This window comes from Somniosus microcephalus, chromosome 4, assembly GCF_052327205.1.
Source record: "Somniosus microcephalus isolate GS21.2 chromosome 4, FLI_Smic_1.0, whole genome shotgun sequence".
Taxonomy (NCBI): Eukaryota; Metazoa; Chordata; class Chondrichthyes; order Squaliformes; family Somniosidae; genus Somniosus; species Somniosus microcephalus.
The window spans coordinates 326,657,494-326,672,962 of NC_140990.1; the positions used below are offsets into that span (position 1 = coordinate 326,657,494).

General features: G+C 45.4%; 1 protein-coding gene across 1 annotated transcript in view; it reads right to left on the minus strand.

Moving 5' to 3' along the window:
• LOC147120678 (contactin-associated protein-like 5) overlaps window positions 1-15,469 on the minus strand; it is a 1,541,569-nt gene that overhangs the window by 81,631 nt on the left and 1,444,469 nt on the right. The window contains exon 21 of the mRNA XM_085986862.1: window positions 4,118-4,211. Within this exon, the coding sequence (XP_085842988.1) occupies window positions 4,118-4,211 (94 nt within the window). The remainder of the gene's footprint in view (window positions 1-4,117; window positions 4,212-15,469) is intronic.

A 15,469-nucleotide genomic window follows, 5' to 3' on the forward strand; every position in this document is an offset into this window, starting at 1 on the left:
CTTTAACAAATCATGCCAAGAATGATTTAACCGTGGTGGAAATGTATGGAGCCTTGTGAGCGTGTAACTCGGAGTTTGAAGGTTACTTTGAGGAAGCATTAGCCTGACAAAACACTTCTGTATTTTTATCATGTGCCAGTACAGGATATATGTTTCTGTTTCCATTCTTCCACTTCAGAGTGACATGGCAATCTGCAATTTCAACAACAAAAGAGAATTTACTGAAGTGATAGATGGGAACGTGCAAGACTAGCAATCATGCTGTGCCTACTGATTGTTTCAGATCAGTCACTATTGTGCCCTGTTCACCCAGTTAGCTTAGCTCCGTATCGTGAGAACACAATATTGGACTGATGTATAGCCCAGTGAAAATACCACGATAAGGACTGGGCCGTGAATTGCTGTCCATTCTAAATTTAAAGGCCAAATGCAACACTTCCTTGATCATAGAATCGTACATCACAGAAGGAGGCCATTCAGCCCATCAGTTGATAGAGGTGTACAAGATTATGACGGGTTTGGATAGGCTAGACGGGAAAAGGCTGTTCCCACTAGTTGATGGTACAAGGACTAGGGGACACAGATTTAAGGTTTTGGGCAAGAGATACAGGGGGGATGTGAGGAAAAACTTTTTTACGCAGCGAGTGGTGGAGACCTGGAACTCGCTGCCGACGGAAGTGGTGGAAGCGGAGACACTCAATGTTTTCAAGGGGAGACTGGATAGGCACTTGAGGGAAATAAACTTGCAGGGCTACGGGGATAGAGCAGGGCAATGGGACTGACTGGATTGCTCTGCAGAGAGCCGGTGTGGACTCAATGGGCCGAATGGCCTCCTTCTGTGCCATTATGACTCTATGGGAGGAATTTTGCCAGCGCTCAGTGGGCGGGTTTGGAGGCGGGACATCTGGCAAAATCGCAAAGATTGACAGCAGGTTGGAAACCCACTGTCATCCCGCCTCCAGACAATTTTCCCAGGTGTCGGGTCCCCGATTTGCGCAGGGACCCAACACCTAGCGGCGGGAAGAGGATTATAGGCACTTACCTGCTTGTTATCAGGTTGTTAACAGGCAGTTAAGAGGCTTTTTGCAATTTTGACATGTCTACTGCGGGCTTCCCGACGTCCGGACACCACGCCAGGGTAAGTGTGGCGTGCTGTGGGTCAACTGTAATGTTTGTGCATTGATGACAGCTGCAGAAGTGGTGTGAAGGATCCAATGGCACACTGGTGAGTTTCAGAGGTAGGAAAATGTTGGGAAAATAATTTTTGATGCATTTACACTTTTCTGTAGGTGACAAGTTTTAAATTGTTTGTGTAGTTCCACCTCATTGGGAGAACCTCTCTAACCAGTGACAGATCGCTTCTCTAACCTCTCCTGCAGCTGCCATCTGTTCTAACCAAAGGAGAGAGTCAGTAGAGGGCCTGGGTGCAAGGGCTCACCTTTGTACAGTGATTGTCAGTGTTTGCAGCACCTCAATGCTGTCAAACACTGAAAATTCAGCTGTCAAAAAAAGTGTGTGGCCCCTTTAAGAAAACCGGCAGATGACAAGTCATCAACTGACGTCATCTGACACTGGCTTCCTCTTAATTGGCCGGCAAGCCCGCGGGGCGGGCTTAACAAGGCCAATTGATGCAAAATCGCATCTGTGTGTCGGATGTCGTTGGGGGCGGGACTGGAACCCGGAAGGCAGCTGTCCCACCTCTAAGCCGCATCGACCCGAAAAATCGTGGCCTATGAGCAATCCAGTTAGATTAAATGAACAATGTTTAAACACAATACTTTCCATCTGGAGAAAAGAAAGTACAGACGCAGAATTTACATTTTTACAAGACAATCAGTTTTTTTCTAAGTGGAAACGATCAGTTGTAGGGCAAACTCCCACAAGGCATACCTGCTGTGTGAAGAATCTGAATTGCATTAACCTTTGGACCTAGGCAGAAATCTATAGGAAGTCCGTTTTCAATTGGTACTCCAAGATAAAATTCTCCCAGGTTGTTTTGTGTTTCTACCAGCCAATAGAGCTAATGTTATTTTTTATTTATTCATTCTTGGGTTATGGCTGTCGCTCGCAAAGCCAGCATTTATTGCCCATGCCTTAATGCAATGAGGCATCTCTGCTTGGAACATCTAACGCCAGTTACATTGCCATTATCACTCCACTTGAGCCTAGAAGGTTATTTTTGCAGTATTAGTGCCGGACCATTTATCACATTTGTCTGCCCGCTACTTTAATGGAGGTGTTAACCAATTTAAGATTAAAAAAAAGACAGAGGAATGTGATATAAATGTGCGAAACGTTTGTGGCTAATACCGCAAACTGTGATTTCTAGGCTATAATATCCCGCGACTATCATTCTGATTCAGCTAGTAGCATTGTTGACCAAGAATCTGGCGGGTTCGGCTCACACTCCAAGCCTTGAGCACATAAACTAGGCTGATACTTCATTGTGTCCTGTCTGCCTATTCTGATGGATGTTGAAGGTCCCACAGATGAGCAGGGAGTTCTCCGGTGTCCTGGTCAACATGTTCACTCAATCACTGTCACATCTGCCTGTCCAACAACGATTGCAGTTAAAAGTAGCTCTTTGTATGTAAAGGGTCTTGAGAAGTTTCTGAAAGATGGTAAGTTACCACAGAAATGCAAGCCTTTATTTCAAATAAGAAACACTCGACTTCAACAACAACAACTTGCATTTATATAGCGCTTTTAACGTAGTAAAACATCCCAAGGCGCTTCACAGGAGTGTTATAAGACAAAAATGTTGACACAGAGCCACATAAGGAGAAATTAGGGCAGGTGACCAAAAGCTTGGTTCAAGAGGTAGGTTTTAAGGAGCGTCTTAAAGGAGGAAAGAGAGGTAGTGAGACGGAGAGGTTTAGGGAGGGAATTCCAGAGCTTAGGGCCTAGGCAACAGAAGGCACGGCCACGGATGGTAGAGCGATTATAATCAGGGATGCTCAAGAGGGCAGAATTAGAGGAGCGCAGATAGCTCGGGGGGTTGTGAGGCTGAATGAGATTACAGATATAGGGAGGGGCGAGGCCATGGAGGGATTTGAAAACAAGGATGAGAATTTTGAAATCGAGGCGTTGCTTAATCTGGAGCCAATGCAGGTCAGCGAGCACGGGAGAGATGGGTCAACGGGACTTGGTACGAGTTAGGACATGGACAGCCGAGTTTTGGGTGAGCTCAAGTTTATGTAGGGTAGAATGTGGGAGGCCAGCCAGGAGTGCATTGAAATAGTCAAGTCTAGAGGTAACAAAGGCATGGATGAGGGTTTCAGCAGCGGATGAGCTGAGGCAAGGGCGGAGACCGGCGATATTATGGAGGTGGAAATAGGCGGTCTTAGTTATACTGTTAATCATCAGTTAATCATTCAATGATTAAGACTTGAAAAATCGGGTCTGCTTTTGTTACAACAGAGGAAATCAAGAGACGATTTGATGGAGGTGTTTAGAATTATGATGGGATAGGACACAGTGGATAGAAACAGACCGTTTCCAATGGTGCAAAGTGAAAAAGGTACATATTTTAAAAGTTTAAAAAAAGGTACTACAGACCTGAAAGAATTTGCGAATATATCATTAGATTCTTATTAAACTAAGGCTTAACTGAGTTGGGGAATGGGAACTGTTTTCACTTTGCATATTCTACTCTTCCTAGCTAAGAGAAGGTGGATGCCAGCCAGAGTGTTGGGTTTCCCATATACGTCCCGGACAATCTCATTCCGGCCCAATTTTAGCTGACCACCTGCTCTCTGTACTAACTTATGATTCCGTTTTCCACATTGCTGGAGATAAACCCAACAAAATAAGGGAGCTCGGAGCTCTTAATAAAATAGACTCACTGGGGAATAGATGGAGCTTGCTATAACATACTTCGTTCTGACCCCTTCAACACCCCATCAGTTCGAGAACGCGGCTATCTCCCTTTTCCTGGCAGTTTTCAAAACGTGAGGCTGAAGGCAGAATGCAATTACTGAGCCTGTTATGTCCTCCTCACCTCCTCACTTCAAGAACAGATTTAATTGTGATCATTCAGAAAGACGAATATTAAAAACTCACACTGGCGCCTATATTTCATTTTTCACGTTATGGGAACCATTGTTAATTTGCTTACCTACTATCTTGCCCAGCACAAGAGACTTGAGGCCATTGAGTGCTGTATCTGAAACAGATGACAGTTTGTAGTTCACGGCATGGAAATGATCAATCTGGAAAACATTAAGTGGAAAACATAGTTACTACACTATCATTTTGTTCTTTATTAGGGACATAAACAAAGACATCGAACAGCCTTAAAAACCTGTTCGATCTCCTGCCTTCCATCCTATCACAGACCTTCCCTTTTGTTCTTTCCTCCCCTCCCTCCCTCTCCCTGCTCCTGCTTAAAAACCTGTTCGATCTCCAACTTTTTCCAGTTCTGACGAAGGGTCATCGATCTGAAACGTTGGGGTAGATTTTGCCGAAGCTGTCAGGAAGAAGGCAGGACTTCCCCTTTCGGGTTTTTGACCCGCCATCTTCGACATCCGGCCAATCCGCGTGATTTTCCCTTGATTGACCTTGTTGAGCCCGTCCAGCGGGCTCAGCAGGCCAATTAAGGGTCACCCGGCAACAGGTGATGTCACAGACTGCAATTTCATCTGGCAAGAGATCTTGACAGATGAAATATCAGTGTCTCACAGCTGTTTGAAGCTGTGAAACACTGACACTCTGAGTTCTGACATGAGTCATTCTGCACAGACTCAGTTAGAACTCTTACCGGCACTCAAAGCTGAAGGCTGTCACTTTTCACAGATCGCAGCCGTTCAGCTTTAAGTGCCGGCTGAGTGATGGGCTCCCGATGGCTACAGGAAGGAAGGCTGTTAAGGTAAGTACAGGTAAGTAAAAGTTCTTTACACACTTTAAACACACCAAACACACTTACCTTTGCACTCATGCACCCATCACTCACCTGAGCGCGACATCGCAACCCCTCCAACTCCTTCAACCCGACGGCCCGCCGTTCCAACCTGGCGTGGTTTGGAGCCGTCGGGAAACCCACATGAAACCCCTCAAAATAGGGATTAGGCTAAAAACTGCCTGTTAACAGGCAGTTAATTGGCACTAATCTATTCCCGTCTGGTTTCGGCGGGTCCCAGTGCGGGGCGGGTACCCGCCGCCCCTGAAACTTACGTGGGGCGGGATTTTGGGCAGGATGGTGGCGGGACCCCCAAATTCAGGATTTCCCCCCCCCCCACATGCCTGAAACCCCGCCTGATGGCTCCCCGAAAATCTAGCCCGTTAACTCTGTTTCTCTCTCCACAGATGCTGCCTGACCTGCTGAGTATTTCCAGCATTTTATGTTTTTATTTTAGATTTCCAGCATCCGCAGTATTTTGCTTTCGTACATCTAACAGTCTAATGGTTTCTTTTATGTGAGAGAGCATGACAAATATTCTGAAAGAACTGCCTTTAATGTATAAGAAGCTTTGGGTATATTTAGGAGCCGTGTGTTTTTTTTGTTGGACTAAGTACATTGCTGTATGGCAGTTACTGGCCTGCTGGTACCTTCTTCGAGCGTTGTTACATTAGTAGACTCCAGTTAGGCTGCCTGCCCCGCCTCGTTGGCTGGTTAGGCAAAGCTGAACTGTCCAATGGACCACATGGAGATTTTATAAAGTTGGCTTCGCAATGGTTGCAGTCACATTGCAGCCGGTACCTTCTTCTTCTTCTTGGGCAGTCCCTCAGAACCGAGGATGACTTGTGACATAAGAAAACTCACTAAGCACTTGGTTTGAGTGTAAAACAAGGCTTTAATCATCTGTTTCACAACTGTGAGATTCTAGTTACATCACTAGTTCCTGGTTACAGAAACATCCTGAGCAAGCTGGGCGCACGCCCAAGTATTTATATTCCTTGGACGGTGCCACCAGCTGGCCGCCCAGTGTTATTTCATGAGTCATTTCTTCATGAATGATAAGATTCATGACAACTTGCTTCCACATTAAAAATGAGTTCTCAGGTGACTGATGAGTCCAATGCGGGACCTACAGTCTCTGTCACAGGTGGGGCAGATGGTGGTTGAAGGGGGCGGGTGGGTGGGGTGCTTGGGTTGACGTGCGCTCCTTGCGCTGCCTACGCTTGGCTTCCGCTTGCCCCCGGCGAACAGACTCGAGGTGTTCGGCGCCTTCCTCCACTTTGTGCAGTCTTGGGCCAGGGATTCCCAGGTGTCGGTGGGGATGTTACACTTTTTCAAGGAAAAAAAAGGGCAGCTGGTACTCAATCAAAGAGACTGGGGGAGAAATTGGGTGAGTAGCGCCACCTGTTAGCGCCTAAAGAGGCAGTCAGTGGCTGTACCGCCACTGGCTGCGTCTCCGGCGATATTCAGTAGGGGCGCTAATGGTGGCGTTAGGCATTTGCGCTGCGCCGCCACCGATGACATCATTGGTGTGCACAGCGCCCCATTCGTGCCCCGTTCGCGATATTTGGTAGCGAACGCCGCAGTTGCGCCGCTCGCTACCCGCGCCCGGCTCACGGGGCCTTACTGTGCCGGCAGCGGCGCAAGTTAAGGTGGAGGTGCGGGGCGGCCGCTTTTTCGGCGGCCGCCTGCCAGCACCTCTGTCCCCGGCCTCCTAGCCCTACCCCCCGCGGCATTGCCAGCTGTTTCCCGAGAGCCCGGCACTTCTCCTTGGTACCGGGCTCATTTGCCGGCACTCGCGAGCGGGGATTGCGCTGTTGCAGGCACCTCCCCCTTAACAGTGGGAGGAAGGCCTGCAGTACCGCAGCGTGCCGTGCCGCAGCATGTGGCGCTGCGGCACGTTGCGCTGCGATAATCAGTTTCAGCGCCCTAAGAGGGACGCGGAGCGCCTCGAGCCTCACCCCGTCTCCCTCGAGGGGCACTGAAACTGAATTTCTGGCGATCGGTATCACGCCGATCGCTGCGCTAAATCCTGCGCTCAGGCGACTTTTGCGCCCCAACCCAATTTCTAGGTCACTATCTCTTGCTGGAGCTGGGACTCACACCGCCTGCCTAAATATGATTTGGACAACTTCCCGCTCTAGCTTAGATGTGAAGTTGAAACTACTATGCTCCAAATCAAAATGTACAGGATAACTGGCCTAGCAAAGGAAAACAGTCCGAGGCTCGCCTGAAAGAAAACAGCCCGTCCGAAACGCCACACAGGATACCAATAATCTTCTGAAGCACCTGCGCACATTTCTCTTTTTTGTTGTTACAACCTCACGGGGCAAGAAGGGAGATGCACAGTCCCATTGCCTACACCTCAGTACAGGTAGAGAGAAGGTAAATCTGCCTCATTATTTCAAACTGAACTGTAACAGCAGGGCCAGGGCACGCAGGGTCAAATTAGTAAAAAGGTAAGCTTAGGATCACCGTCAAGAAGGTCTTCTTGCAGAGCAACAGACTTCTGGTGGGATAGCGAAAGCAAAATCCCTAGAGTCGTTTAAGAAACATTAGGAACATTGAGGAACCTAGGAGCAGGAGGAGGCCATTCAGGCCCTCAAACCTGTTTAGCCATTCAATTAGACCATGGCTGATCTGTATCTTAATTCCACCTACCCAGTTGGTAGCACACTCGCCTCTGAGTCACGAAGGTTGTGGGTTCTAGTCCTACTCCAGGGACTTGAGCACATAAAGCTAGGCTGACACTCCAGTGCAGTGCTGAGGGAGTGCTGCACTGTCGGAAGTGCCGTCTTTTGGATGAGGACGTTAAACCGAGGCCTCGTCTGCTCTCTCAGGTGGATGTAAAAGATCCCATGGCACTATTTCAAAGAAGAGCAGGGGAGTTATCCTCGGTGTCCTGGCCAATATTTATCCCTCAATCAACATCACAAAAACAGATTATCTGGTCATTATCACTTTGCTGTTTGTGGGAGCTTGCTGTGTGCAAATTGGCTGCCGCATTTCCCACATTACAACAGTGACTCCACTTCAAAAGTACTTAATTGGCTGTAAAGCGCTTTGAGATGTCCGGTGGTCATGAAAGGCGCTATATAAATGCAAGTCTTTCTTTCTTCTTTTTTTCTTACCCGCCTTGGTTCCGGAACTCTTGATACCCTTTGCCTAACAAAAATCTATCAATCTCCGTTTTGAAATTTTCAATTGACCCCCAGCTTTTTGGAGGAGGAAGACCCAGATTTCCATTACCCTTTACAAGAAGAAGTGCTTTCCGACATCACTCCTGAATGGCCGAGCTCTAATTTTAAGGTTACGTCCCTTGTTCTGGACTCCCCAACTGTATTTGAATACAGTAATGGAGGGGACTGCAGGAACTTTGTGGATGAATGTGGGCTGAATGGCCTACCTCATCCAGATCTATTTTGTGATCTTGTGACTGTAAATACAGGCTGTATAAAGCCAGAACTCATTGCATTCAATCATCTACTGATGCACTGTTAAACTTTGGTACAATTTTCATTAATAAATTGATGAGGACTCTGGTTTTTTTTTAAAAGAGAAATGAAAGCTGCTAATTTTCTTCATTGCGTTTGATAATGTTCACATTGGCAAGTGGCCAAAGTAAAAAAGTGCGTCAAAAAATTACTTTAGCAATTAATTGAATACAGCTATTACATTAATTTGTAGCTAATTAATCATCTTTTTCATCACCTCCTCCAATTTAAGTGAACATTCAGAGAAATGTTTAGATTAATTCGTAATCACTAGTAATTGATTTTCTTGTACCAGAGACAAGTTGGGGTGTTTGCCATTAATAATTCATAATTGCCTTTTAGCTATTTCCCATTGTCGATGCAGGTGGTGACAGCTTGGATCGTGGAGATGCCTCAGATTACTTAACTGTAAAAGTGATTCCAGCGTGTGAACAATTGAACTATATATGTTTTTTTCTTTCCCAGCAAAGCACGACAGCCAAGACAGGGCCAGGGTTTGATGAATTATTGAGTGGCCTTTATCCCCAGCGAACGCCAGCCTTCCTGCCTGACACCAGGCACCAGGCCACCTTTGCAATCAGAACATTGCGATCCACGTCCCAGAGGACAGCTATCATCAGCAGGACACGCCGAACCGGCATAACTACATGGAATTAATGGTGGAGCTGTTCAAAATTCATCATCTCTTTCAGTTATGAAGGCTGGGCTGGAAGTTTGGAAGCCGCCTCTTTACCGCTGTTCCGTAACAGTTGGATTTAGAATTTTGTTCAATATTTAGAGAATTTCTCAGTTCACTTCTATCATCATTTTACATCCAGCTGAGAGGGCAGATGGGGCCTCAGTTTAACATTAACATTAACGATTCCACGTTATTTGTGCCCAGGCTTTAAGTGAGGTACCTGGGATATCAATAAAATGCAAAACAAAAGTCTGATTTTCAAACCAGGAGTCCATTGCTTCTAATTCCTTCTCTGTCTTACTACGTAGGCCCATTAACTATTGAATGTCTTGAGCTTCTCAATTGACTTTCATCATTAGCAAATCATCAGGACCTGTCGGATTTTCAACTGTTTGAAAACCTGCCCTATGTCCAGTTTTTGGACCTGGGGTGAGTGGCAGCCCTGAATCTATTCCCGAATATGTTTCCTTGCTCAACACCCCATTTCCTACAAACAGCATCCATGCCTTTTTCAAAAAGGATCCAGCTGCCATTTTAAAATAAATTGATTAGAAACTGCAATACTCACCTTAAAAAAAACGTTTATTAAATTGGAACCCAAGAAGAAATGTAACACATTTACCAGATTAAAAAAACAGAGCCAAATCCTGAAGAGTCCAGGTGATTTACTGCGCTACTGATGAAAACCCATTGAATATTTTAGTAAGTTCTGTATGGTTTTTTTGATCATTCTCTTGTGCTGGCATTAGTCACGTATGTCTGTTAGTTGCCCTGTATCAATGGCGTGTGCTATGGCTCAGTGGTAGCATTCTCAAATTCGAGTCTCACTCCAAAGACTTGAGCACAAAATCTTGGCTGACACTCCAGTGCAGTGCTGAGGGAGTGCTGCACTGTCGGAGGTGCCGTCTTTCAGATGAGACATTAAACCGAGGCCACATCTGCTCTCTCAGGTGGATGTAAAAGATCCCATGGCACTATTTAGGGGGCCTATTAGGGACAAAAAAGGTAATATATGCTCAGAGGCGCAGGGCAAGGCTAGAATACTCAATGAGTACTTTGTATTGGTGTTTACTAAGTAGGTGGATGCTGACAAAATATCAGTAGCAGTGGAAAAGGTAGAAGCAATGGAAGGGGTGAAAATTGATAGACAGGATTTTTGAGAAAGGCTGGGGATGCTTAGAGTGGATAAGTCGCCAGGTCCAGATGGCTTGCACCCCAGATTGCTAAGTGAATTGGGTGAGGATATAGTGGAAGGGCTTGCCATAATTTTCCAATCTTCCCTAGATGCGGGGGAGATGCCTGAGGATTAGAAAGTGGCAAATGTGACACCATTGTTCAAGAAAGGGTGTAAGGGCAATCCTAGTAACTACAGGCCAGTCAGTTTAACATCAGTGGTGGGTAAAGTTTTAGAAACAATAATCAAGGAAAAAATTAATGGGCACTTGGAGAGGTTTAAGCTAATTAAGGAGAGCCAGCATGGATTTGTAAAAGGCAGATCATGTCTGACTAATCTAATTGAATTTTTTGATGAAGTAACAGGGAGGATTGATGAAGGGAATACAATGGGTGTTGTCTACATGGATTTTAGGAAGGCATTTGACAAAGTACCACATAGAAGGCTGGTTAACGAAATTGAGGCTCACGGAATAGGTGGGTCATTGGCAGCTTGGATAAAGAATTGGATTAAGGACAGAAAACAGCGAGTTGTGGTAAATGGCAGTTTTTCAGAGTGGAGGATGGTAGACAGTGGTGTTCCCCAAGGGCCAGTGCTGGGGCCACTGCTTCTTTTGATATATATAAATGACCTGGATATTGGAATGCAGAGTAGAATTTCTAACTTTTTTACGCAGCGAGTGGTGAGGACCTGGAACTCGCTGCCGATGGAAGCGGACACACTCAATGTTTTCAAGGGGAGACTGGATAGGCACTTGAGGGAAATAAACTTGCAGGGTTACGGGGAGAGAGCGGGGGAATGGGACTGGCTGAATTGCTCTAAAGAGAGCCGACACGGACTCGATGGGCTGAAAGTCATAACGGCACAGAAGGTGGCCAAAGACTCTATTTCGAAGAAGAGCAGGGGGTTTATCCCCGGTGTCCTGGCCAATATTTAGCCCTTAACCAACACCACTAGAACAGATTATCCGGTCATTATCACATTGCTGTTTGTGGGAGCTTGCTGTGCGCAACTTTGCTGCCATGTTTCCTACACTACAGCAATGACCACACTTCAAAAAGTACTTCATTGGCTGTAAAGCGCTTTGGGACATCACGAGGTTGTGAAAGGCGCTATAGAAATGCAAGTTCTTTCTTTCTTCTTAACCATATACTTCTATCGTCTAGCCACCTCCAAAGGTATCTGGGTACTTCTCTTTGTTCCGTTTGGCTTGTGCTCCAGATCTGCTAATGATCCAGCCACAGTAATGAGGCCCTTCCTCTGTTGTGCTAACGTTAAGCACCTACAGCTGTTCAACACATCAAAGGTACTGGGTGGCTACGTGGTCCAAGCTTATTTCATTGAATCAGGTGTGCGATGTTTTACCCAATTACGTGAAACTGTTTACCTGCTGTGAAAACGTTTCTTCTGGTGAATATTCCAGTACTATCGGGATATCAGGTAGGCGCTCAGACCTGCTCTTCTTTTGGCTCGCTCAGGCATTAGGCAAGTGAACAGACTTTTCTAACTGGCTGTGATCTCTTCAGGCTACAGAAATAAACGCCGATTTAATGGCTTCCGGGTAGGTTTGCGCCGACGCAGCTGCCCAATTACAGGGAGATTTGTTTCTGTTGCAGGCGGAACGACCCACTTGTGCCAGCAGAAAGCAACAACAATTAAACAGTGGAGACAGCAAAGTGCATCCAGAATGAGTGCTAATGTAAAATAATGGTGCAGGTGCAAATTGGACACACTGTAATATTATACAAAACACTGCGCAATTAATCTTGAAACTGCCAGAGGGCTCGGAACACATTTGGTTTCAGATGCAGCACTGCCTGTGATTATTGGACAATGGAATGCACTCTGCACATGCTTCAGCACTATACGTTCATGTTGCACCGCAAATATAGATGAAAACAAATGATTAAACAGTCAATGCTGCTTCTTAATGGAGACTTTTCTAATGTATAAAGGTGGGAGGGGCATATAACAAGGCGTTCAGTAACTGATGCTAACAAATCACTACATTACATTCGGATCATTGCATCATGCTTGTATTCAACTGCATTATCTCATAACCCTACTAGTATTCTGCTAAAGTATTCTCCGTGACTGTGGGGCATTGTCCCTCATCTTCTCTGCAGCTTTTGACAATGTCGATCCCACCAACCTGATGCAAGACCTCTCCCACCACCCTCCCCCCTCCCCACTGAATTCAGTGGGACAACCCTCGCTTGGTTCCACTCTTACCTATCTTATCATAGCTGGAGCTTCTCTAGCACCTCCCCGTCCCCGCACCTTCATCTTGCAAGTCCCCCAAGGATCCATTCTTGACTCTACCTCCCTCCCTCCTCTTCCTCATCTAGATCAGCATTGTCCAACATGTCAGCCACTAACCACATGTGGGTAATTAAGAATCCAGATGCGACTAATTGCACTTCTGATTAGTGCGTCAAAAATGAGTAATAGACACCGTCATTGGGCATGTGAGCCCAATACTCATTCGCATGGCGTATGCATGTGAACTTTAACCTTTTTGTGGATTTGTTGTTAAAATGGGGCAATGAAAAGTTGAGTGTGTGAGTTTTTTTTTTAAATCGTTGTGTGCGTTTTACTTCCTTGGTTACTGCATGGTGGTAGATGTTTAAGTAAATATACACATGTGAAGTACATTTATATGTATTGTGAGTGAATGTAAGGTGTTTTCAACTAAAATTAGTACATGTGGCTAAAACAGTGCCATCATAGCCACACATGTGGCTAATCACCAATTCTATTGAACAACACTGCCTCTTGGTGATATCATCTGCAGATATAGGATCAGCCGATCTTCCACTGAAACCCTTGTTAGAAATTAGGGGTACCTAAAATGTATTTGGTTATGCGAATGAAACTGTGACGTGAATAATACTGTGTTTAAATGATTGTATTAGAGCTTGTGACAAGTAAGGGGTTAATGTATAAGTTGTGTTTTACTGGAACTGCTTAAGATTCGTGTTTCTGGAAACTTGTATTGGAGCTGGAGACAAAGTGTCTTCAGACTAGTATTAGATTAAGTGGATAGATGCATAGGGGCAGCCACATATGGCCTTGCCTCCCAGGCTAGCTGTCTGCTGTTTGTTGGTTAGGATTTTGTTTAAAGTGGATAGATGCATACGGGCAGCCACATATGGCCTTGCCTCCCAGGCTAGCTGTCTGCTGTTTGTTGGTTAGGATTTTGATTTTTTTTTTAAGTGGATAGATGCATAGGGGCAGCCACATATGGCCTTGCCTCCCAGGCTAGCTGTCTGCTGTTTGTTGGTTAGGATTTTGATTTTGTTTAATGTATATTTAATTTGGCCAACTAAGCCCCAACCTATGTTTCTTCCGTTATTACTAATAACCATATTAAAATACTAAGGAAGGAATTGGAGTTACATAGAAACATAGAAACATAGAAGATAGGAGCAGGAGTAGGCCATGCGGCCCCTCAAGACTGCTCCGCCATTCAATGAGATCATGGGTGATCATCCAAATTCAGTACCCTGTCCCTGCCTTCTCCCCATATCCCTTGATCCCTTTAGCCTTAAGAAATATATCCAACTCCTTGAATATATTTAATGAACTGGCCTCCACCGCCCTCTGTGGCAGAGAATTCCACAGGTTCACCACTCTCTGGGTGAAGAAATTCCTCCTCATCTCAGTTCTAAATGGCTTACCCCTTATCCTTAGATTATGACCCCTAGTTCTGGACTCCCCGGCCATCAGGAACATCCTTCCTGCATCTAGTCTGTCCAGGCCTGACAGAATTTTATAGGTTTCGATGAGATCCCCTCTCAATCTTCTAAACTCCAGTGAGTATAAGCCCAATCGACACAATCTCTCCTCATACGTCATTCCTGCCATCCCAGGTATCAGCCTGGTGAATCTTCGCTGAACTCCTTCCATGGCAAGAACATCCTTCCTCAGATAAGGCGACCAAAACTGCACACAATACTCAAGGTGCGGTCTCACCAAGGCCCTGTACAACTGCAGCAAGACATCCTTGTTCCTGTACTCGAACCCTCTCGCTATGAAGGCCAACATACCATTTGCCTTCTTAACCGCCTGCTGCACCTGCATGCTTACCTTCAGCGACTGGTGCACAAGAACACCCAGGTCTCTTTGCACTTCCCCTTCTCCCATTCTATTGCCATTCAAATAATAATCTGCCTTCCTGTTTTTGCCACCAAAGTGGATAACCTCACATTTATCCACATTATAGTGCATTTGCCATGTTTCTGCCCAATCACCCAACCTGTCCAAATCGTACTGGAGTTTCATGACATCCTCCTCACAGCACACCCTCCCACCCAGCTTTGTGTCGTCTGCAAATTTAGAGATATTACATCCAATTCCCTTGTCCAAATCATTAATATATATCGTGAACAGCTGGGGTCCTAGGACCAATCCCTGCGGTACCCCACTAGTCACTGCCTGCCACTCGGAAAACGACCCGTTTATTCCAACTCTTTGCTTTCTATCTGCCAACCAGTTCTCTATCCAAGTCAATACCTTGCCCCCAATCCCATGTGCCTTAAAGTTTGTTTAACAGAACTGCTTGCGAAGATATGTAGAAGTTAATTAGAATAAGGACACAGAATAGAGGATGTCATTGGGAATTTAATGATTAATTTCATGGTACAATAGTCTGATAATGAAATGAAATAGTTAGCTTGCATAGCCAGCAGAATGAACATAAATAATTGATAACAAGCAGTTCCAACAATGGGGCCTCTGACTGAAAGCCGAACTTGGTATGTCTGGTTGCTGACTCCAGGCTGGGAGGGACAAGACAAGATGAGATAAGAGGAATTCAGAATGATTGGCCTTCAGAATGTATAAACAGGAAAGACGTGAAGAAAAGCATAAGACCCCTTATGGGAGGTTTTCATCTGTAAGTTTAGACAAATAACTTGACATACCATTGGGCACCTTGTTTTAAGAGGAACGCTGTTTACGGAGGTCACTGAAAAAAATAAATTTTTAATAAAAAGGGTCTAAAACTAAACTTACCTTATTGTAGATTCTTTAAAACAATAAACCTGCGGAAAAAAAATTCTAAATTGCACTAAAACACCACTTACCTGTAAAAATAAATACTTACGTGTGCTTTTTACAAGCGTAAAGACCGGAGGCCTTTACACATGCGCAAATCCCCCAAAACAGAGGAAATCCAAGACGCACGCGCTGCCCCCTACAGCGCACGCGCTAGCCTCTTCACC